The 24,820-nt window shown below is 43.2% G+C and overlaps 1 protein-coding gene across 8 annotated transcripts in view; it reads left to right on the top strand.

Annotated features, from left to right (window-relative positions):
* The window catches only part of KANSL1L (KAT8 regulatory NSL complex subunit 1 like), a 63,152-nt gene continuing 38,332 nt past the window's right edge, over positions 1–24,820 (top strand). For 2 of the 8 annotated variants that reach the window (XM_066999307.1, XM_066999305.1), the window contains exons 1-4: positions 95–215; positions 5,212–6,329; positions 20,398–20,539; positions 24,157–24,354. In XM_066999307.1, coding sequence (XP_066855408.1) covers positions 5,242–6,329; positions 20,398–20,539; positions 24,157–24,354 — 1,428 coding nt within the window. In that variant the 5' untranslated portion in view covers positions 95–215; positions 5,212–5,241. Of the gene's footprint in view, positions 216–425; positions 2,499–5,211; positions 6,330–20,397; positions 20,540–24,156; positions 24,355–24,820 lie in introns of those variants that run through there. The other 6 variants (XM_066999303.1, XM_066999301.1, XM_066999302.1 and 3 more) reach the window with 6 other exon arrangements.

Below are 24,820 nucleotides of genomic sequence, written 5' to 3'. Positions count from 1 at the left end.
CCCGCCTCCCTCGCTGCCAGCGCCGAGCGCGCCGCCGCGCCCACGGGAGCGCGCGGGAGGGGCGGAGCGGCGCAGGCCCCGCCCCCCTGCAGGCCCCGCCCCCGGGGCGCGGCGCGCTTTAGCTGGGCGCGGACTGTTCAACCGCGGCACTGCGGCCGCGCCGCGCGGGCCGGAGGCGGCGGCGCCGCTGCTGCTGGGGGAGCCGGCGGGCGGAGGCAAGCGCGGGGCGGCGGGGAGCGGCGCGGGAGGGGAGGGGAGGGGAGGGGGAGCAGGGCGAGGGGAGGGGGGACGGGGCGCGGGGGGGGGAGCGGGGAGAGGGGACGGGGGGAACCGCGGCCCGGCGGCGGTTGGGTCCCGCGGCGCTGGCGCGCATGCGCGAGGAGGGCTGGGTGGGGGCGGGGCGGGAGGGGGTAACGGTCGGGGAGGGGCGGGGGTTGGCGCGAGGCTTGGGCGGGAGGGGCCGCGCCTCAGCGCCGTGCCTCAGCCCCGTCGCGGTGTTAATCCGTTCCTCCCCGTCTGTGCTGGGGACCTTAGCTCCCCGTCAGTGACACCCCTCAGTGCTGGGGACCGTAACTCCCCGTCAGTGACACCCCGTCTGTGTTGGGGGCCTTAGCTCCCCGTCAGTGACACCCCGTCTGTGTTGGGGGCCTTAACACCCCGTCAGTGACACCCCTCGGTGCTGGGGACCTTAGCTCCCCGTCAGTGATACCCCCTCAGAGGTGGGGACCTTAACTCCCGACACCATACCTTGTGTCTAAGAGTGGCACCGGTCTCGTCTAAGCCCGTTTTTTATGTCCCTCCCCAAAGCCACAACTCCACAGGACGGCTGGGCTGTCGGTATGGACCTTGCAGCGGATCTAAAAGTAATACGAATGTTATCTCTATTAGTAGCATCCATTAAAAATGACTTCAGATGCTATGCTCCAAATATATGGTACTGCAGACTGAGCAGGAATTAGTTGATGGCGCGGTAATAAACTTGGAAATTATCCTCTGTGCAGCAGCACTGGTGAGCAGGGAGAAAAACAACCCTGTGAGGAGATTTTAATGAGTCATGGGTTTTATCATAAATGAATACTAATGAGTTCCACTTGAAGTATGTCCTTTTTGATGTTTTTTTATGATTAGAACTGTTTGGGTGGTCTGTCCTAAATTGCATTCTTGCTGTTCAAAGAGGGATCCTTTGTAGGTGTGTGGCGGTGTTTCGTTTTTTTTTTTTTCCAGAGAGGAGAGATTTATGCTTGTATCTCCTGGGGAGTGCAAAACCCCAGGGTTTGTAGTTTTATCTCTTTGGTACGGACTGCACGGTGAGCGCTGCTGAAAGCTGAGACTCCCCGCATAATCCCGTTGGTTTGTTTTTTCAATCTATTAATAGAACAAAATACTAAAATGCTTAAATACTCGTCATGAGTAACGGGGCTGCTCTCGAACTGAAAACAAAGGCTGCCTATCGAGACGATTTCTTTTCTGAAGGAACAGTCCCAGGCATGCTAAATATGGACTTCTTCCCTTTTTCTTTCATACTCCTAACCAGGACATACCCGGTGGGACCTGTACCTCCTTTGTGGCTGTTGCTGCCAACTGCTCTATCAGAAAATGCAGACTATGCTGTGAGCTGTTCCCTCTATTCTTAGTAATCATTATGATCCCGTTCCTCTGGTGAAAATTGGGAGGGCGAGGTAACGTAGACCCGCGTGAATGGATGCCGTGGAGAAGCTGCCCGCGCTCCGCTCGGCGGCGGCTGGCGGTCCCAGCCAGCCAAGAAGCGCCGCAGTAGCGCCTGTCTGCCAGAGCAGCGCTTTATTTTTGTCTGGCGATAATCGGAGGGGCGGGCTGAGAGCAACTAGGGGTTACGGGACAAACAGCTCAATGCTGTAGGAAACCAGGTATTGCCAGTTCTGTTGCAGGTGGTATCTAAGGGGCTGTAACGCAGCTCTTGTCAGTTGGAAATAGAATATTTTTGTACACTCTTACTGAACTTAATGTGGGGTATTTCAGCAGATGCTGTCATCTGCTGGTGACTTTGCTTTGCTTTCGGAATGTTTTCTAAAGGAGTAAATATTGGAAGTTCCTCTATCTAAAATACAGTTAGTCTGTAAATAAACCGGAGACAAGTTAGTTATATTTGTTTGAAATGTAATTTGTGGGCAGAGTAGACACCTAAATTTGAAAGTCAAAAAAATAATACAGAGGAGCCTTACAAACCCTCCCACAAGTGGAAGTTTTAAAAAAGATGACAAAAATCATGAAGAGACAAACTAACACCCCTGCCAAGCAAAAGTCCCCCAGCATATTGTCTGTAGTGTTGTGTAACATAAGTGATATTGTTATGCAAGGGGGGAAAGAGTCAAAAAGCGAGAGGACTATAAACAAAAGCTGCAGGCTGGGAAGGGAATGCCAGCTTGCATGCAGCAGGGCTTGCTCTTGTTGTTTAATAGGGTGCTACTGCTGGCCTACGTGAAGACATTAGATTCAGCAGTCAGACAAATTATAGTGAGGTAAGGTGGGTAGAGAAGGGTGTAAGAGCGAAACATCTGGTAAGGAGTAAGAAGAGGTGGCAGGGTGGAGGGCAGCAGCAGAAAAACAGGGGTAGCTGCGGCATTAGGGGTTGGTAGTTGTCATGTTCAGTGGCGAGAGAAGGCAGCAGGGTGTGGGTCGGGGCAAACTGCAGTCCCAGGCTATATCCTGCTGGGTAATTAAGGCATTACGGAGGATAAGCATAAAGTCACTTGAAACATCAGTTGCTATCCTGTGCGTGTCTGGTACTTGTTTCTTCCCTTCCCCTTATTTTACATCAGCTTTCCTTTTTACAATACTTTTTAGTCTTTCAAGTGAAATATATATTACACAGACAAAAAGCAAAACATTTGCCAGTTTAGTGTGGAGGTTTCAACATCAGCACAGCAGAAATGCAAGTAGAACACAATGGAAAAAATCCTTGAAATGGTTTACCTGTGACAAAAAAGCTTTTTCCAGAATGACAACAGAGACTTTTCCTCAGTACTGTATTACACTACTTGCCCTCCCTCCCCTTGCTTTTTTTTTTTTTTTTTTTTTTTTTTTCCCAGAAGGTAATAGGTTTGGCTCTGAAAACTCAGTTCCAATAAGGGTGGAGTGAGATTATTTTTTGCTGCTTTCTGCCAAAATGAAATAAAATGTGTCAACATGAAAATTGTACAATTTCTGTGCAGCCAAGTGCTTGTACTAAAGTTTGTTTTTAATTTTTTTTGCAGCTCGTAGTTAGTTTTGCTGGTGTGCCAATGACATTTTGTGTGTTTGTGTGTGAACTTCTTGGAGAAACGCCAAGGGCTGGAGTCTGGGATAGTACCAGCTTTTATAAAGTCTTTTTGATGTCGCTGAAATTAGAGGAACACACGTGAAGCGTCTCACACAGCTGTCTTCAGGGCAGAAACGTTGTGTGAAGTTTGTAAGTTCCTGGATGAGGGGTTAGGTGGGAGATTTTTCTCTTTGAAAGCATTTACTTTTTAGTTGTGTTTTAGCTTAACTATCTTTTGTCAGAAACTGATAATTGGTGGCTTGTCTGGTGCTCTTTAGTTCAATGTTAGGGGTTTAATTTGAAGCTACTTCAATTTTCCTTTTCTTTCCATCTTTCCCCTAAAGAAGGAAAAAAAAAAAAGTCCCCCAAGCTAAAATAATTGTGCCTGTTAGTTCCTACAGGGGTAGAAGGACACAGAGCTGTCAGCCAGCCTGATCCGGAGAGCATCGCAGCATCACAGGCGTGTCCTTGTCAGGTCCCAGTCACAGGGCTCTTACTCTGAACAGCTCACTGCTAGGCAGAGTGAAAGTTAAAATCCTGTGGGTTTTTTTAGTACTGTTGTTTAGGGTTAGCGTGAGGGCTGCTGAACCTGGTCCCGGTGATGCTGAGTAGGAGCTGTACAGAGGTGAAAACGGCTGAGCTCCTAACTGCTTTTCAGGTTAATCAGAGAATTTACGGTGAAGTTACTGCGCTACTCTCACTTTTGCCACCCTTCTCTTGTTTCTGGTTTTGCCTCTAGTTTCTTAACCAAGAACAGACAGTAGCTTGCTGTCCAGGCTTCTGCGGGCCAGGCTCAGTTCAACCTTCCTTTGTGTTTATTTAACCATCTCCTAAACAGAGTTGAAAGTAGGGTATAAGACAATGATTCCTGCACTGCAGGCTGTGGAATGATAAAATGGGGCATGTCGGGATAGCCGGTGACAAGAAGTGGTGAAGGTTTACCCTGGTCTTTCCATCCCAAAAGTTTGGGAACCCTTGATCTAAGCTATGACAAGCCACAGGCAAAAGAGTCATTGTAGGAAAGCTGATTGTTTTTACTCCAGGGGATATCGAGGAGTGTTGGGTTTGTATTAAACAAACAGTGCCTGATGAGTAAAAAACGGGATACAAAAGCAGGGGAAGGATTTTAGGAAACATTCAGAACTCGCACTTCCCTGTTTTTAGAGCACTAGCCTTGATGACTAGTTCCTTAAGTGTTCTGTGAGCATATATAATTAAATAATCAAATACTTGCTATACGTAAATTGACTTTGAATACGTTTCTCCTAGTAGTGTCTCTGAGTTTATTTCAGAGTGTTTCATCATGTGGTAGGTGTTCTGCTTAGCTGCACTTGTAATAGGTAGCTGCATATCTCCCATTCTCCTGTTTCTGTCGTGCTGTTGTTGACTCATTTAAAGTATAAAAAAAAAAACACCTTGAACGAAGACCAAATGCAACTTAAAGTACTTATCTCCAGAGCAGATTAAAACAAAATCCCACCAGAGTTCTGGGTTGGGAATATGTAGATGTGCATCTGTGTTTGTGCATCTACATACACACGCGTGTGCTCGTTTTAAAATGCATCCTTCTAGCCCTACGGCTTTTGGTCATGTTTTGAGTTTAAGCAAGGTTAGATGACAGTCGTGAACTCTGAGAGGCTTATTTCTAAGACTGATAGGATCAGAAATGCGATGAGGTGTGAACACTTACTCCCCTGCGAGGTGGAGGCTTTTATTGTACATGGGACAACCTCTGCGTGAAATAAATTAAAACTCGAGTGTGCTTGTTTGCCTCATGGGAGGGCGTAGTCTGTGCGTGTTCTTTAGATAATGTCCTTTTTATGACATATTTAAATAATATTTAAGTGTTGAAAAACTGAAGTGCCTGAGCAAGTTGTTGTATTTGTATCGTGTCATGAAAATGAGAAAATTTACATGGCCCGTGTTGTTTTCAGGTTTGCTGTAAACTACCTACAGTAGCTATAATGACACCAGCCCTCAGAGAGGCAGCAACAAAAGGTCATGGTATCCACTTGTCACCTTCTTTGTCCTCTAGAGCTATGGAGTCTGATACAACTTTGTGCATGGAAAATTCCAGAGCAGTGGAAGAGAAGATAAGAGAGGACTCCATCGCACGGATTACTTGCTCAGTCCTGGGGTTCCCCACTGCTGAGCCCAGCCTCAGGAATGATATCTTCAGCGTGCAGCATTTCGCTTCTCCGCCGTCCTCCAAGCGCTATCAGTCTGTCTTGTTAATGAGCACAAATTCTGCATTTAGCAACAAAACCGGTAAGCCAATGAAATCGGGAGAGCCTGACTGCTCCAGGATGAGAAGCGCATTACATAATGGTGCTGACACATCGCTCGGTCAGATCAGTCATTCGGGACCTGAGGAGCAGGTCAAAGGGATCGCTTTTCCAGACACCGCATCTCCAAATCTGGCAGAAACGCCAAGACTTTTGGATTCAAATGTGACCGAATCCAGTAATGCAGAAGAAATGCAGCTCTTAAATGGTAAATGGTACAAGAAGAATGGGTTTTGGGGTAGGGCTTTGGGAGTCTGCGCTGAAACAATAAAAGGGGATTTATTACACCAAATTCTTCACGGGCCTTCAGAAGGGATTTTGAGCAGCACCCGGGAGGAGGTGTATGCTCGCTTACTCCAGTGTGTCACTAAGCAACAAAAGGAAATCAGCCGCGCCAAAAGGACTCAGAAACGTTTACAAATGCTCCTGGCAAAGCACGTTATCAAACACTGTGATCAGCAGCTGAAATGCTTCGTAAAACATCAGTTACAAAGAATGAAGGTTTTCCATGAGCCAACCAGGTTTTTGAGCAGTAGCTCCCTCAGGTGTGCGGAAGGTTGGCCAGAAAACAGCGCAACTACTTTGGAAAGTAGTTCCAGTGCGGATGTGCAGAACGGAGTTTGTGTTGCACCTGGGGAAATCCGGGGCTTTGCACTTTCTGCCGGAGGGCTGCTCTCTCGTGTGGAGAAGGACCTGGACTCAGATGCAACGTGTAGCAGCTCAGATGAAGACTGTGACGAACAGACTGTAAGAACAACTATGGAAGCGTAAGTGTTAAATTCCTGCTAGACTCATGTGCTTGATGCTTATAAATCAAGCTGGAGGGGGCTAGACCTGCAAATTCCTTCTGGTGTGAGTAACCTCACTCAGTAGGTAGGCCTCCTGCGGGAGGACTGCCGACGTGAGCCAGGTTTGGCAGGGTCCAGCCAGAAGTAGGAGCATGGAACTGTGCAGCATTTACGGAGCAGTAACTTCAGCAGGCTGTAGAGCTAGACTTTGTACTGCATCCTGTCAGTTTGCATTGCATTAGCACTGCTAATTATTCAACACTCCGATGATGCTGTAAATCAAAACAAATAGCGATAGCAGTGCAGTAAGGGAAACTTTAGGCCAGTAAAAAAAAAAAAAATCATTTTATTTGTGTTCTGAGTTATTAAGTATCAGTCAACATTAGGATATTGAAGTCCACTATGACATGGTAAAGACTAAATATGGTCATCAATGCAGATGTCAAGCCATCCAGAATTTGGGGGGTGCACATTGAAAAAGTTTGGTTCTTTGAATTATAATTAAAAATGTTAATTTACTTAATGAGGTTGTTCTGTTAATTTGAAGCTGGCAGGATTGTTTTTGTTGTTACTGGTATCTTTTTCAAGAAGTACTAGAGTGAAATTAATGTAATTAACTAATTCTGCAGTTCTCTGGGTCTATTAAATTGACAAGTAACCTGTCAATACAAATTATTGTAGCTTTGGAAATTGGTGATGGGGAAGAGAAGTGGATGGTTAAATTGTTTTAGCCTGTTTTTTCTTTTTTTCTTACCTTACTACAATGTTAACTCACTATCTGCCGTTGAGAAATTGTAGAAAGCAGTGAGAAGACAGCTTCTTTCCCCTTCTGACAGGTGAAGAGAACAGAGCACGTCTTAAGATCTGGTAGGATGTGATGGTGAGAGTAGATAGGTAGGAACTTTCTGGTGCTTACATTTGTAGCACTTGAACTCAGGACCGTTTTTGTGTTTGCTGATCTCCTATTACAGGAGACGACTTTTAGGGAGTTTCTGGAAAGCACTAAGAGTGACACTGGTGTTGAAGGAAAATCAGGTATTTAAAAAAAAAATTTCTTAGTTTTTTCAAAAGCTTAATGTATCAAATCCCTGCTGCATTTTGTTAAACTCTGTAGATCTCGAAAACAGTAGAAGAAATGCAACATAAACATGAGTTTTCATTTTCTTTTACATATTGTCAGTGATAAATACAATATTAAAAAGACCAAAGCGTAATGAGTTGCCAGCTGAGCTATGATCGCTTTAAATATTTGAGTCTGCACAAAATTATTCTTTTGAAATACTTCAGTGCAAACACAGCCTCGTGCTCCTGCTGCTGGAGAATCAGCATTCTTCTCTTAGCTGATACATTTGAACTTCTGAGTACCAGCTCTGCCTCTGGGGTTCTTATCTGGTGATTACATGAGCTGAATAGGGAGAACTGATGAGAAATGCTGATTCTCAGAGGGTTGTGAATAGTCTAAAACTTGGACTGAAGTTCTGTGCAAGGGCTTTCTTTTTTATTCTTGCCAGGGACAGTCCAGTTTCTCATTCTGCCAGTCCTTTATTTCTTTTAGTTTTCGAATTCCTTAAGTTATCTTTCCACTTAAGGCTTATTCAGTTTGTTTTGTTGCACTGACAAAAAAAATGCAGAGGCTTGTTAAGTACACAGACACCACCTTTGGCTTAGGACATCCGCAACCTGCAGCTGCTGGAAGCTGAGGGAGTATTCTTGAGAAGTGCTGCTCTGTGCTGCCCCGTTTCAAGGCTGTTACCTGGCCACTGCTTAGAGGCAGGAGACTTGGTAGATCATCTGTAGGCTGACTTGGTGCAACCTCTTTTTTTCTTTTTCCTCTTCTTTTTATGTTCCTCCAGTAAAGCAGCAGGGATGTCGTGGTTAGCAGTGTGCATTGGCAAAGGCTTTGCTGTGTTGTCAGCACAAGAATCGCTGGTGTTTGAACTGTGCTGCTGGACCCACAAGCTCAGAGTTAAAAGCACTGGCTGATTTAAGTTGAAGACTTTTGTCTGTGTGCACAGGTTGAGCCAATGCTTGAATTAACATTGCAGCAAGAACAGGCTGTCTCTCATCTGAATTTATCACTATCTTAAGCTTGGAATGGTTTTCTTCCTTCTCCACCTTTCCCAAGATGTATCTGCCCGGCTAAAAGGCTGCACTTTTCCTCCAGGATGGCAAAGGTACATCAGTTTTGCAGCAGTGCAGCTGCTGAGCCTTGCTTTTCTCCTGAGCTTTACCACTTGGAAGTTTCTTTGGGTCGTCTTTGAGCAGGACAAAAACCTAAAAGTTAGCATCCATTTTTACTTCCACTTAGTGGATTTATGTTGCTTTGAAATGCCTTTCTCTCCTAGGGAATTGGTTCTTAGTGTTTTCCAGAAATATTGTGATTATGTGGGTGAGGGAATGCTCGTTGCCTCGCTTTTTGACTTTTATTTCTCACCTGGAAAGACTCCTCCTCTCTGTTATATTCTAGATGTTATGAGGTTCTATTAATGCAGTGACAGATGGGGAAAATGTTTGTGGTTTGCCTATATCACCTTATACTGATTGCATTTAACTTTCACAAATCATCATGCTAGTCGGAGGCTATTTGCAGTAGGTCATTGCTACATCCTTGTTTTGTGTGGGGGGGAGGGGGTATCAATCCAAAACGTAAGGGGAGAGTGAGGACCTTCTCCGTCCGTGTTTACCTGAGACCAGGCTGTTTCCCATCAGCATGGAGAAGTTCCGATTCCAGCCCAAATTTTTCATGGCAGGAAAAAAAAAATGGATCTATTTTTAACTTTTTGAACCTGTTCATTCTCGTTACCCTGAAAAGGGTTTTGCCCGATGAGTGTTGACATAAGCTCTTCTGAGCTGTGTCTCGGTGCTTGGTGTCTCAAGTAAGATTGTCTCTATCCATCTATTTCAATACCCATGTTGGTCAGTTGCAAATAGCCCCTGCAAGGCGCTTAGACTGTTGCTCATCCCTTGGGCCTTGCATCGGTGCTGTCCTCACACTAGAGGTTCTCGGTCTGCTGGTGAGCGCAGTTCTTTTAGTTGACAGTTTACAGTGCTTCTCTGGTTTTTAGAGGGACTGGAAAATCTTGTCCCGTTTCAGAAACTTTATCAAAACATATTTGGGCTTTTGAGTATTTGTCAATATGAAGAAACAGTTGGCTCATCGCAGGAATTTTGGCGTTTTGCTGCTGGTGTCAGCTCTTTAACTTGTCACATCTTCCATGGAAGGTTTCTTAGGCACTGTACTAAACTTTCATCAGTAGCTTGTCATTTCCTAGTACTGTTCTGGCCTTTGGGCAAGAAATTCCCAGCGACACTGTGTAGGGGATATGGTAGTGCTTCTCTGTGCTTTCTTAAAGACAGACGTTAGGTGCTAGCTCCATGTTCAGTGCATTAACCAAAGCGGATGGAGCACCCAGGGAGGCCATCAGAAAGCTGAGCATAGGCAGTTCCCTCAGGAAGTCACAGCTCACAGCAGCCAGCTAAAATGCAGCATAGACAACGCTGCACCAGCCGAGTTTACTTGGAACTTTTCGATCTTTCTTTATGGTTCATGAACATGGAAGATTTACCGTGGAAAATGATCCCAGATTTCAAACAAGGTGACCGGGGGGAGGATGTGAGTTTGCAGTGTTTTCAAGAGCATCTCTCTGCTCAGGGAGCTGCCTATCATACCTTCCTGGGCTAACTCTGCATCCTCAGTCAGGTGTTTTGTGTGATTCTGATGTGGCTGGAGGTTCTGGTTGTTTGCAGTGTACTTCCAAATGCCCTGAGTGATCTTCCAGAATCAAAAGGTCCATCCCTGGGGTTCTTTGAAGGCACAGCTGCTCACCCCATCAAACAGTAATGTCTGTACCTAATTGATTAGAGAGAAAAGCTTCTTACAATAGATTTTTCTGTGAAACAAGTAGCTGTCTGTCTACTTGGGAAAAGTCCCGTGCCCTCTTCCCCCATCTGAATACAATCCTTTTGCATCATGTGGCGGGATTTTTTCCTTCTGAAATATTTTCATGCTTTTCCTCTGATTTTGAAAGACATGTTTTACTGATTATCTTCCAGCAACCTCAAGCCTGACGAAGTAGCACTGTTGTACTTTTCCATGCCCACAGGGTTCATTGCGCCTGGAAACTTTTTTAATGAATGTGCAGCGATAGTAAATCTTCCCCCACCCCCTGCTTTTTCTTTTTTCCTTTAATTTCTAGTTGGAACGAGAAAAGATTGGAAATCTACTTTTAGTACAAATACTTGGCGGGGAGGGGAGCGGTAAGGCGGAGAGAATACAGGAAGGAAGAAAATATTATGACTGGTATCTCCAGATCTCATCTGTTTGTTCTAGATTATTTTCCATTTTTGCTAGCATTTTTCTCATGGCTAATTGAGGAATATCAGTGCACTTCTGCAGGCCTCGCGACAGAAGGCACTGCTTAAGGGCTGGGGCTCATTGCCCATCTTTGAGCCATGTTGTAAGGTGAAGCTATTTGTTTTTGCAAGATCAGGTCCTAATTTTCCACTCTGAGCTGTAATTTCACTTCAAACCTGATAAGAGGACTGGATTCTGGTTTTTGGAAGGGGAGGGAGACAGTCTGCCAGCACTAAATGCTGTTCTCCGTTTCTCTTAAGCACAAAACCCCAATTGTTTCCAGTTTTTAAGACCTTTTTAGTTTACAAGTCAGGGAAATGTCTTATTTGCATAAAAGATTAATGTGAGGGCTTTTGAATACGTATAAATTCATAGGTGCTAATAATATGCTGATTTCAAAATGTTTTACACATTGCTTTTTCACGAATTCCATTCTCTTAATTCTTGGCTCCTGTCACTAGGATGTGGGAGGAGAGTTGTTACCAGGGAATGAAAGAAAAACTAGCTTTCTATTACCTTCTGTTTTCTTTCTAGGGGCACAGGTATTATTTCAGAATATATTTTAACCTCATTTGGTTGGATTTCCATAAGAGGGATTTACAACTTCAGGGTCGCCCATGCGTTTACTGTTTTTCTTTAGAAATCTGATGTACGGCAATAGCAACTTGGTTTTGTGCAAGACTTCCTTCTTGCAATACCAGAGTAATGCTCTTGTGAATGAGGATCCTGATTTCGAACCTGTAATTACCTTAATATTTCTGCAGCTGCTGAAAGCAGGCTGAATGGTTGTAATGAAAGGCAGCAAGTTTGACAAGTTGTAACATGCAAGGGAATCTCAGAGCTGGGAATGTCAAAGCTTTTGAGCTAAATAAGTGCTGAATGCATATTAAATAAAAACTTGGCAGTGCTCTTCTGAATGACAACTTAATACACAGTCAACACAGCATAGTAGAGCAGAGACTCTAATAAGCAGACATGTATGTACATGATATCCTCGCGCGCTTAATTAAATGGTAGATCAAGAAGAGTTTGGTGCTCAATGGGAACTGCTGATTAATCAGGGCTTTACAGTGAGCATTTCTTCTGTTGCTAAGCTGTGAAATGTGCTTGTTTTAATGGCGAGATTTGTTTACAATGAACAGCAAACTGTCTCCGTTACATCTTGTGGAGTAAGGGCATTGCGATTTCAGTTTGCAGATAACGTTGATTTCAGAAGAATCGACTTCAAAGGGATACATCCAGTGCCTTTGAAAATCAGTGTTCGTGGGCCCCTGATACAGGAAATCATTTAAATGCTTTCCGTTTCACATGAAATAAAAAGTGTGCATAAAGGCTTCCCAAAATAGGAATGCTCTCCTGTAACAGGGTTTCATTCATACTGCTAAATATGGGTTAGGAATGTAACTTTAGGTCTCAGATTTAAATATATTGACCTATGCTCTTTTTTATTGAAACCGAAATCGCTGTAAATTATTTTATTTTCATCCCAACATTCTACCTAGCTGCTGTGGACCTTGTGTTGGGGAATTTAAATTGACGACTTCCCAATTAACAAACTTCTAATTATCAACTCTGGCATTAAAAGAAATGCAAACTGAAGCACGTGCATCGTAACCTGCCCTTCCTCCCAGCCAGCAGGGGCGCACAGTGTAACCATGAAATTCAGTAGGCCTCCACCCCAGGATCCAGCCAAACCCCCAAACCAAGAAGGTTGCAACTGTCCAAACACAGATTCGTCCTTCTGTCCGTCCCTTGCCCCTGCAGCCCCTGGCGCTCCGTACCGCCAGAGTGAGGCCAGTTGGAAGCTGGAGTGAGATGTCACGGCACTGCCACACCTGCCTCCAGAAGAATATAAGTGCAGATTTGGGGACAAACTTCTGAGGTTGCAAAGGAGCATTGATACTCTGCCTGCAGGCTGCAATAATGTGCCAATGTACTTGTCTTTAAAGGATTATATTGTAAGCTCTATCTTATTTTATGTTGATCGTGGGATGCAAACGTAGCACTGCTTCCTTGATGTCTTTTTTCAAGGGCAGTTGTGTAATACTTACAGGGAATTTCTAGGCTTGTGTTCCTGGTGTGTTGTTGTTAGCCTATTGGTGTTGTGCCGTTTCAAAGACGAGAAAAAAAGCCTGATTCCAGGCAGCCCTGGTGTTCCTGAGGTTTTTTTTTTTTTTTTATTTTTTCCTATGCATGTTAGCACTACCTGCTTCTGTGCTCTGTTGATCTGCTCTGCAGCATGCAAAAGTTAAGTGGAAGAAGCTGGCGTGCTGGAGCAGCCCATGGAAACTTAAAAACTCATTCCAAAATATTCTGAGCAAATGGCATTTATGGCTAAGCATTTTGCAGGTGTTTTTATTTTATTTTATTAAAAGGTGAAACGGTGCCGACTGTTTACCTTTTGCAGGTTTTTACTTCTCGGGTGGTTAATATTCTAACCGACCCTACCTCCACCAGCCAGTTTGGCCTTTTATCATTAACATCTGTGAAGAATTACGTAAAGAGAACTGAAGATGAAAAGCACCTACCAGTTCATGAAGTCAGCCGTCGGAGTTCAGCACCGTAACAGATAACTGTTTTAAGAAGCTGAATGTATTTCTTTCGTTGAACCCTAAACTAACAGTTCAGTGCGAGTGTGACGATTCAGTCTCTGTATAAGAGCTATAGTAATCGTATGATTTGGTGCAGGAGCCCTGTAGCTGGAAAATACTGGCTGTAGCATCTCCTTGGATTAGAAGATGTAATTTCTCCTTTTCTAGGATATCCAAGCACAGAAACTCCTTTTTTCTCTTTATATTTTCAGTTATCCTACAGTTGTGTTTTTTTTCCCAAATACTGATTTCTCCCCTTGCTTCTCCCCTTCTCACTTTCCCTTCTAAACTTATTTGTTGAAGACGTAAAAATCTTACTGTGTTGCCGCTTATTTTTTTTCCCCACTCTAACTCTGTATCATGAATTTTCTTTTCTAGGGAAACCCACAGCTATGGTTGATAATTTGAGGTATTAGTGCCTAAATTCCTCAGGCCTGCTGGTTCAGCACAAATATTCAGCTGCATAAAGTTTGCCAGTTTGGGAAGACAAGAGATGGTGGGCGCCAGTAATTGTTGCGATAAGCCGATGTCTGTAGACGATAGGGAGAGCTGTAACCCATCTGCTGGGAGGCCGGGTAGTGTTTCGGAGTGAAATCTCTGCCAGGTAAAAACTCCTGGTGAATGCCAAAGAAGATAACAAGCCCAACTGCAGACCTTTGCTGAGGTCTCAGCATAACTCTGCATACCAGAGAGCCTCTCTCAACCCATGAGGGGTTTTTAAGTGTGTAGTTTGGTTTGGTGCCTGTTAGCGCAAAACGGTGGCATATTGCTCTCCGTGTTTGGTCTGTGGTGACTGTCAGAGTAAATAAGCAGTGTTCTGTTGTGTGGTGCGATGCCAGAGGATGATACTAGCTGCAGTTTGTTTTAATCTTGTTTTCACTCTGGGATGCATGGAAGAGGTTGAGTTCATGAGGCAGCGCTCTGATTTTTCTTTCATGTCCTTATTATGGATTTAACAGTTAACCAGTCCAGGGGAATTAATACTTCAACAGCAACTGAAGTTAGTTAATTCTGAAAACAAACACTGAGTAGGCGTGCTGGAAGAATTAGTCCTTGAGAAAGCATTTACGGGTCATTTCATAGTTGGACATGTTTGTTTAGCCATTATGAGGATTGGAAGTTTTTGGTGGGAGTGGGCATTTTTATCTCATGAGTAAAATCTAGATAAGATTGTCTAGAGTACATTCACTACATGTCTGAATTCACCTAATTTAAGCATTTTTTTTATATGATAGCATCTCCTGGTTTTCACAGGTTAACTCTTGTTGACTGGCAGTGTCTGGAGAGAGGAGAAAAGTAGCCCTGCTGAATTTCACTGATGTGCTGTCAGAAGCCCCGCACTCACCTTAATGCCTTGCAAAAACGCTCGTATCCAAGCCAGCTGCGTTTTGAGCATTGCCACGTGTAGTCCCAGGCAAGCTGCCTGTAATGCTGGTGTAAAATTAGGGCCAGTTCAGGATGTTCACAGGCTCGTGGCTCCGCTCCTGTGGGACCCCACAGAGCTAGCGTGCTGTTAAGCTGGGGTGAGACAGTGCCACGGGGTGGATGTGAACTCTTTGGTGTTTTCATACAATTGAGTGAGCTTCCCAAGACAACCGGGGGATTTGTGATTTTTTTTTTTCCAGTGTGTGTTAAGTCTCATGAATTTCAGTATGAGTCATACCATGTCTGGATAGGATTTAAAGATCGGGAGAGTTTTCTGATTGTTCACTTTTCAATTTCCAGACTCGAGTCCTTCATCAGAATAGTGAAGTTCTGCTGTTGTTCACAGTGACTCCTCACAAGACAGGTGATGAGCTTTTTATCCTGAGAGTAATTAGTCTGTAGTTTATGAGCTGATCCTTGCTCCCAAATACTTCATTGTCACACAGTTGGCAGTAGGCATCTGGTAGCACAGGAGATCCCAGCGAGAGGAGGAGATGAACCAGCAGGGCTGGCCACGGTCAGGATCACTGCATCGCTTTGGGACTAAATCATATGAAAACTGGATACCAGAAATATGTGGGATTAAATGGAAGGGGACCCGGCACAGCAGAGAGAGCAAAAACCACAGGGTTAGGAAACCGAGGTGGGCATGTAAGTGTGAGAGGACGTCAGGAGCAGCTGCCATTCTTACATTTCCTGCGGAATTTCGGAGTTTTTCCCATCCACCCAACGTGAATGCCTTCCTTCCCTGCTTGTCCTTGTTGAAGAATGTCGTAACTTGACAATTTTGACGTTCTTTGAAACAAAGCTTTTGGGAGGAGCCTGTGTTTTGAGTTGGCAAACCTGTGTTCTGGAGTCTTGGTGTGGGTCTGCCGCAAGCATCCTCCTTTCCTGTGCGGTAGGAAGCACCCTGTCATTGTCCCTGCAGGCATGTCATGGTAGGGGCATGCTAAGTGTTCCCTCTTGAAATTAGGAGGCTGGAAGGCTTTGCTTTCCTTTTAATTTTCACAGCTTAAGATAAGCCTGGAGAACCTTGCTTTGCATTCAGCTGTATGCTCTGAAGTATTGGCTTTCCAGAGCACCTGTGCAAGACCCAAACAGCAATGTGTGCCTAGCACAGCAGTTGTTATTTTGGCTAGCAGTTCCTCTTTGCAGTTGGTTAAGTAGCCTGGGGTTGTTCTTTGGGACAGGCTGATCTTAGCTATTGGAAAACATAAATCTCACCCTCAACTTCAGGGAGGCCCTGGGAGGGGAAGACACTTCCAAAGTCCTCTTGCTTTCTTCAGTGTTGGTCTGATTACGTAAATGCATGGTCTGTTCTTGTTTCTCTGTTTTGGGAGAAAGGTAGGAGTGCTGTGGGGTTGTAGGGAGCTGGGAGGACAGATTCGTAGCCTGGAGTATTCCTCCTTATAGTCTGTCCACAGATCATGGCTAAAAACTTTCCAGACCAATAGTACCAGCTGTAACATCAGTGCATTATTGGTGCTCATCTGTTGCCTGTTCAGCCTCAGCAGAAGAGAGTAGCTTTGAAATACTCATACTGCCTCTGCTGGTGTCAATCCCAGTTTGAATCCTTTCCCATACTTCAGGGCCATGCAGTACAGCTCCCTAGTTACATTTTCATCGCACTTAGTCTGCATTCTGTGCTCTTTGTGGCTTGTTTGTTCTTTTGCATTTCTTTTTTCTCTTTCCTCTTGCAAGTCATGCAGGACTGATCTCCTGCAGTTCAGCCAAAACAGTAGAAATGCCAGCCAGCGTCTCAGCGGAAAACAGATTTTGCCTCTGCTGCAATTCCAACATGTTTTTCTGGGGAAATTCAAATGGTTTGTTTGTGCAAAATGAATATTCTTCCCATTCTTGTGGCCCTGAAGTAGTGCAAGAGATCACCTGCAGATCTAGAGTCAGCTCAAGAGCAATCAGTTTATCTGCTGATAAATGTTTCACTGTACTGTAGCACCGACCATTAGTAACTGTTGGAAATACGACATGGTTTGTATGGACTTGCCAGCAGAATTTGAAATTCCTGTGGAGGAGGTAGGAGGGGGAAAGCACGGAAACCAAGTAGAGATGCCTGCAAAAGGAGCCCAGAGGAGGCAGGACAGACAGCTGCTTCTTTTCTTGTCTCCTTCCCAGCAGAGAACCAGAGCTGGGAGCTTCTGCTGTAGTACCTGATCTGACTTCTTCCATCAGACCTGGTTCTTTTTGTAACCTTGGTGGGTGCTTTTTTGTGTTTGTTTTTTTTTTTTTTTTTCCCTTCTCTGGATCTGTAGAAGTAATGAGTTTCACCTTGAAACAGCTTTCTTTATCCACCTAAACCAACAAAGCGAAAGAAAGAGGGACACTGGAGTTACTAGTTATCCTAGTGTTAAAAGTATTCAGTCATCTACTCCTGTTCATCAAAAACTGTCCGCAAATTCTTGTTGTCTCATTTCTTTGCTGAGTGAATGTTAGACTGTACACTCCAACATACCAGGAATATGATATACATCAATTATATTTTATTGCTTTATTGGGATAGCGGCTTGTTACTCTTCATTGCTTGGGTTACTGTAATGTTTGCTTGCATACAGCTCACTGTAAGAGCATAAAGGTAGCTTATAAAGATGTTATCATTTGCTGAGGTGTTACAGGATTTACTAAATAGGTTGTAGAGAAACACATTTGGAAGCAAAGATGGTAAATAAATAACGTGAGCTCAAACAAAGGGCGAGGGACCGAGATGGGAACAGAATTTTGCAGCTTGGTACTTGGCTTGCACCTCCAGCACCTTCCCTTGTGCACCAGTCTGTCTGTCTGTCTGCAGGGCATCAGAACTAGGGAAGGGATCGAGCCTTTAACTTGCTTCATTCACCTTCCTCCTGAGGTTAAAATTAACCACAAGCAATTCTGCGCCCGTGTCACCGTGCAGCTGCCCAGCTGCTTGCGCTGACACCAACACGGGACAGCCAGGGCTGGCGGGGAAGAGAAGCTGAAGTCGCTTCCTTTGGCGTGAGCCTGGTCTTGGAACTGGAGGAAACTTTCTCGCAGAGGAGCCTCAGGACATCGTTATTATAGTGTAATTAAACTAACAGGATTTAATTGTATACCACTCTTACTTTAAGGCTTTAAGAAATACCTATGTAGTATTTTAGAAGTGAACATCTACATAATAGATTTAACACCAAATGCAGTGAATTCAAGACTGAATTCTGTGTTTAAGGAAAAAAAAAACTCTGCAAACACGTTTTTGAAAAATAACTGGTGATGCAACTTTGGAACGGATTTGTTTGAGATGAAAGGCAGTAATATACAGATAGGATTTGTTTATCTTAAGGTTACAAAATTTAATTGCTCTTCTGTTATCTGTTGCGGTTAGCTATCTGAGCATGGATTCCCTTACTGACACGCTGGTTTCATACATAAGACCAGCTGCGGCCCTTGCCATTCCTCTTTTTTTGTTTCCCAGCTGTATGGGCAGGCTTCCCCCCCCCCCCCCTTCTGCTCTGCTCCTCCCTCCGTGGTCTGCTTTAGAGCAGCAGTGTTCTCCCAGAACTGCAGCATCTGGCTTGGGCTGTATTTCTGGCAGTGTGCTCCACCTTCTTTCACCTGGCCTTTCTTGGGGTATTGTCCTGCTTCTGTGGAGATTTTTTTGCACCCATCATCTTTATTCCTATTTAACTTCCTGCGTTAAAATTAACTAAGGGAAATGTTACAGCCTCAGTAAGCAGCTTTTTCCTTAGGGCTAGCATTTTGCCATCCTTAGGTCGCAAGACAAATCCTCTCTTCCAGCCACCACAGTTGCTCGAACAGCCGATTTCATTGAACTCCACCTTGGGCCAACTGGGAATTCAGATCCTTCACCCCAAGTTATTTTACGCCTTCCAGAAGCACAAACATGCAAAATCTGTCAATCCCAGAGAAAAGTTCTCCCTGTCTAAAGCAGAATTCACCAGGGTTATTTACTGAGGGCTAGTGGTAATGGGAAAGCAAAGAGAAAGAAGAAGGGATCATCAGAAAAAGGGGTATTCATTCCCAAGATGGCTTCCTTCTTCCCTACTTCCTACTTTTTTCCTAGGATAAAATCAGTACAATTTACATTTATTACAATACATATTTATGATGTTTTTGAATTTTCTGTTTGATGGTAATCTTTATGTGGTTGCACCCACAATCTGGACTTGAACAGGATGTTTCCGTCTCCTGTCTAATTTCCCATGTTCATTTTGTCTGTGCAGCAGAGAGTTTAAGTTGGTTGTAAAATATGTGGGCAGAAACGGGGAGATAATTCATGGTAAAAATGGGAGATGGTGTATTTTAGAGGTAACCTACCAGAGACTGTGTCTAGTTTTCCTTTTATGATAGTTAAAGTAGACAATGTTCTGAGATTTTGAGTTATGTTTTATAATCTTTTCCTTAAAAAATACCAGGATTTTCAAATTTGGTGATTGTTCATGCCAGGAAATGTCTAGCATCTTCTACAGAGTGCTGTGTTACCTTTTCTTTCCTTGTTGAGATTGTTGAGGTAGTTGGCACACAGTTCTGCATGAAACAGCAGTTTGTGAGCAGTGTTCCTGTGCCAGTTTGCTTCCAAGTGCTGGTGTCTGTCTTTTCTTTTTTCTCTTGTGATACGTTGGTATTCTTCATTGCCAGGGGAACGAGGGATCACAAATTCTGCCTGTGTAAAACTGACAGTGCAGTGTTACCAAGGGTTGTTCCGATCCAGTAGTTTCTCCCAATAACTTGTTGGAACAAAAGCACTTCTTTTCCAGAAGTTCGGTTTTATTTTATTTATTTATTTTTATTTATTTATTTTTACTATTATTTTAAATTAGTTATGGCAAACTATTTGACAGCCTCGGTAGGGGAAAAAAATAAATGCCAGTCATTTTCTTAAAATAAATAAGCCTGGTTAATGGTAGGGTGGTGGTGGAAGATGCATGTAGAAATACTGTTGTATTATCTCTGTTCCTTAAATTTATCTGACCGTTAAAATGATTTGTTGAGTGGTACCATATGCCATTCATTTGCTTAATACGTAGGTTGAGTAAAGCTTGCTGATAGCAGTAACAAATTTAGCATAATGAAGTTAAGCTAATCATAATGTCAAGTACCTGGAGGCATATACTTTGTTAAAAATACGCCTATTTGTAAACTGCAGCAAGAGCCTTTATTTTGACCTATCTATACTATACTTACCCAGCTGTGTTTGTAAAACAACTTGAATGAAAGAAAGCTAAACTACTTGGTAGCATTCTTGGCCAGTGACTTGATAGCTCACTGGTCATTGCTGGATGATGTCTTAGTAGATTGCAGTTGTTAGCAACTGATATTCATGGAAGCTTGTGGGAGGAAGTGTGCTGGAAGAATTTGGATGCTGGCTGATGGAGTGGCTGGAATTCTTCACAAATCTGTAATCTGCATTAACTAACATAGCTGGGTAGTTTCTCCAGCTCTGGGTTTGTAATACCAAACAGAAAAGTAGCCTAGCCTGGGAATAGTTAGCGAATGTTGATGGTACTGGTTTGGGCAAGTTCTGTAGTTATAGAAATAAGCTGATGTGAAACTGGATGGGTATAATCAGATATTTTTTGAAAGCAACTGAGCTGCTTGCAACATGAGGCACAGCAGCTGTCAAAAATGTTCTTGTGCAAATGTGGTTATCTTTATTTTTGGACTAACCAGCATTTTGTCTTCACAGCAGCTATACTTCTGAATGGAAGTGGCTTGCAGACAGAGCTAGAATTGGCAGCCGTTGGACATGGCTTCAAGCCCAGATTTCAGAACTAGAATACAAAATCCAACAACTAACTGACCTTCACAGGCAAATACGTGCCACCAAGGTATTGTCTGTAAGCTCATAACTGGGCTTTTCCAATCTTTTTTTTTTTTTTTTGACAGTGTTTCTTGTAATATTTATTTCTTTGGTTCCTCGTTGTTGTTGTTGTTTGTTTTGCCCTGGAGTTCTTGTATCTGAGTGGACTGTTGCACACGAAGGTTTAATGACAAAGACATCAGGAGTTGAAAAGTGTTGTACCCTAGAGGCATCAGTACAGGTCTGGGAGTCAGGAACCTTCCTATCTGTGATAGTCAGAGACTTTGTTAGTGACTTTGAGGGTCCTGGCACAAGGTACTTCATTTATCACACTATTTTCCCCTCAGTAGAGAGGCAAGATTTAGCTTTTAGGAGGGGTGGTTGGCTATTCATTTTCATGTTGTCAGGTTTGGGGGGCTTTTTTTGTTATTTACAGTGCGTGTTTATTCTGAGGATTAGTTAGTTAATGTTTGTACAGCACTTTGAACAGGTCAAGGATTAATTATTACTGAAATTCCAAAGTGTATAACTCATGTACTGGCCTTTGTAAATCGAACTGGCTAGACAGTGGTAAAGTCACATTCCTAAAACATTAATTATCTATCTATCTATCAATTTAATGGCTTGTCCAGGTCAGTCTCCTGAGCAAGAAGCCTAAGTCTGTGATCATTCTGTTGGTGTGATAGTAGCAGGTTTTGGAGAAGGGCTCGTTGACGAACCTCATGTAAGTTGTGTGATGTGTGCTGGGGTCAGATAAGCACAGGTGGAGAGGAGCCAGGAGATGCTTTATGTTTTACGTGGCTGAACATGAGACTTGGAGGGAGGAAAAAGGAGAGGGAAATCATGCTAGAGAATGTTTCCTTCTGATCACATAAAGAAGAATTATTCCCTCTGCCATTGTATTTTGCTGAATGCTGAGAATGTCCCTATTTTAATGTTGTCCTAAATACCAGATATATGCTAGATATGCTAAATACCAGATACATGACAGATACATGCAGCCTGATATGCCCTAAACCTATCACACTTTCAGGTGGCATAGATCTCATGAGCTGCAGAACAGGGAGAAAGAAATAGCAGAGAAATGAGGGAAAGAGAGCGTTCTTTTAGTCATGCATTTTCTTCGCATTAGGCGGCATGTTGGCTTGCAGCCTAGTCATCTTCCTGGTGGAGATCTTTAGTGACATTCCTTTTTGCAAACTTCATGCCCCTTTCACCAGCTGTGGTGTTCAGCGCTTGGCTTTGTGTCCCACGGTGAAGGTGGATGTGTATTTTCTTTGGCTCTGGTCGTTCTGTATGCGCGTTTGTAGCATACCAGTGCAGTGGCTATGGAAGGACGTGTGGGCTGATAGAAGAGCTCTTTGTTTTCATTTAGTGGCTGCAGAGTAGTTACACAATATTGTTCGAGTTTGTATGCTTTTTAGTGGTTTCAAAGTGCTTTCTGTATGTTTTGAGTGGAAAAAAATGTGATTCATAGCCAGTGAACAATGACTTCAGGCACAACAGGAAGGGAGATGGTTAACTTGTGGGCAGTTTTTTGGCCTGATGCATTGTGTCTTCTGCATCCCCGTGCACACAGCAGTAGAAGCTTTGGATCTTTGAGAGTTGGTCCATTTAAAAACTGCTTATCTGCCAAACAAAAGAATTTGATTTAATTTTGGGGGAAGCGGGCAGGGGAAGTTGATTGCCAAAACATACTGGTTGTAACCAGTTTGACTTGTAATGCCTATATAATCAAGGTTAGTCTTCTAATCCTTTTGTCTTCCTCTTTTATGCCTATTCTGTCTATTCCTTTTCATATTTTTCAATTTATTCCTCCTTCCTTTTCCACTTCCCTCTTTCCATGCTTGTCAGCAGGATTCCACAACTTCAAAAAATAAAATTTCAATGGAAAGAGGTGGGTGTGGGGGGTTCCGTCTTTTGAGTGCTTTTCCTGTGAGCTTCTGATTTCAGAATTTGTTTTAGACATTTATGGATTGTTTTTAGCCTCTTCCCATGATCAAGACCTGGGATCTTTTTGCTGCCTTACTTTCTAAAGCTGTTGAGCTGGCTTGTCCTCCTGCTGTGGCACATAAAAATTAGAACTATACTTGAACTTCCTTGAATGTACTGCCCACTTTGTAACTGTTGTGGCCTACAGATTAGAGTATGATACTGTCTGGCTTCATTTCCATCTGCCAGAAATTGAAAAGCGCAGATGGTGAGCTACTGTCTAATAGCAAATGTGGAAGATCTTGTGTTGACCTGGTGGAAATCCAGAATCTCTGTGGGCCTTTTGGACACGGAAGCAAGTTTTGAAGCACCTGAGTTTATTTTTGAAGTATTTTGTTGTCAGGCTTGAAGTTACAGCTTAAACAGAGGAATAGGTTAGAGGCACGAGGAGGACTGGACAATTTATTGTTTTCTCCTGGTCTCATCTTTGAAGCCTCTTTGAGAATTGCTTTCGTGTTTTAGGGCAAGCTGCTGCTGAGGCAGAAGGCAAGGCACAATTAAAACTACAGGACCCTTGATTTTCCACGACCTAGGTGAAGTCTGTCCCACCATCTTACAGGGGTTCCTTGTGTTCATACAGTGACAGTTTTCCCTTGCTTTTAGTGGAATATTCTCACTAGAAAGAAAAATTTGAGGCAAAGCAATTGAATGATCCCATTCTTTCAATATCTGGTTGATCTGAGTAACAGTCAGTAAGTCCTTTCTCTTTGGAATATGTCTGTAGAGGCTTGGTAGCCTTTTCTGAGTATTACCTGTATTTGCTTAAGATAATGACAAATTTAAGAGGACATTTGAGGAACTGTTTCCAAGGTTTTTTTGTGTATTTTGTTTAATGTTTTAAGTTTGCTAAACCAACTGAGATGTTACCTGGGAATGTATTTTACACTTCCGTTTTTCTTATCTGTGAAGTGGAAAGCACAATGGGGTGTTCTTTTCCTACTTTCATTTCTGAAACTGTTATTTCCCTACCATGTAAAGCTGTATTTATCTTATTAGGTGACGTACTTCAGATGATAGATCATGTCTCATACCGTGTTTGTGCAGAATGTCTTGAAAAGTAATGAGATTGCTAGAATACGTAGGGTAGTTGCCTCTGTAATTATGAAACTCTAAAAATGCTCACCTTAAAAATCAATTATTAAACCGTAAAAGGCTTTTGTTTTGACTTGTAGCAGTCTGTACTACATAAAACAACAACCTTGATGCGTTTCGTTTAGAATATGGATAAGAATAAGAAAAATAGAGTGCTTTAAAATGCCTCAGAGAAATCCATTGGCTGCAGACCGTAACCAACTTCAAATCAAAGTGTGGTTGTTTCTTACAGAAAAACCTCTTCTTAAATCAGCAGGCAAATGATCGTGTAGTTGCTCTAATAAGTATGAATTTCTGATTTGAATTTTGGCACAGATGTTTAAACAGTGGTTTAAGACTGTAGAGTGATTGCTATTATAGGGAGTAGCATGAGCGATGCAATTTTTCATTAATAAAAATACCTGCTATTTCTATATTTTGTGTATTTAAAATCTGGGCTAAGTGCTCCAGAGAGTTGCTGGAAGGATTTAAGGGGGATGTGCCAGGTTCAGCTGCCCCTTAAACATGATTTAGGAGGGTTAATTCATTGTCAACCAACTGTGTTCAATTGCTGTTGTCTAGGGGATGGTGATCTTAGAAGAATTCCCATTTCCAAAAGACATTTTGAAGAAGCAAATACAATTGACAGACCAAGAAGCTTTATTAAACGCCACAGGGAATTCGCAAGCTGCCATTGAGAGACAGGATTCTTTGCCGGAGCATGACTTTGAAATGTCACCCAGCAGTCCTACCCTGCTTTTACGAAACATAGAAAAACAGGTAAAGTAAAATAAGAACTGAATGGTCAATGGAGCCAAATGATTTACTTCAGAAGCAGGGCAGGTTCCATGGCGATGCCATCCAAAAAGGAAGGTATTTTGCACTCCTGAGAGTGGGTGCTGTTGGATTCAAGGGCTTAAATAATACATTGTACACAGGTTTACAAATTAACCTTTTATTTCTGACGTGTCTGCGTTACTGCGTTGTCTCCATCAAAGTGGCCACATAACCGCTTCTAAAAGCTATCCCCAAACCTGCCTCTCCCCTGTAGTTAGGTTTCGTGTAGAGTTGCCACAGGTTATTTCAGGAAATACTTGTGTGAGATGAAAGAGTGCAACTGAGGATGGAGGTATGCTGCATTTTACGAAAGCCCCAGCTGGATATAATTGTTGGGCTGGCTTTTCAAGCATTGCAGGAGCAATCCGGTTAGGAGCTGAGGAATTCAAGGTACTTCCCAGGCAGAGCC

This window comes from Anser cygnoides, chromosome 6 (assembly GCF_040182565.1).
Source record: "Anser cygnoides isolate HZ-2024a breed goose chromosome 6, Taihu_goose_T2T_genome, whole genome shotgun sequence".
NCBI lineage: Eukaryota > Metazoa > Chordata > Aves > Anseriformes > Anatidae > Anser > Anser cygnoides.
This window is presented reverse-complemented; position numbering and strand designations above follow the sequence as displayed.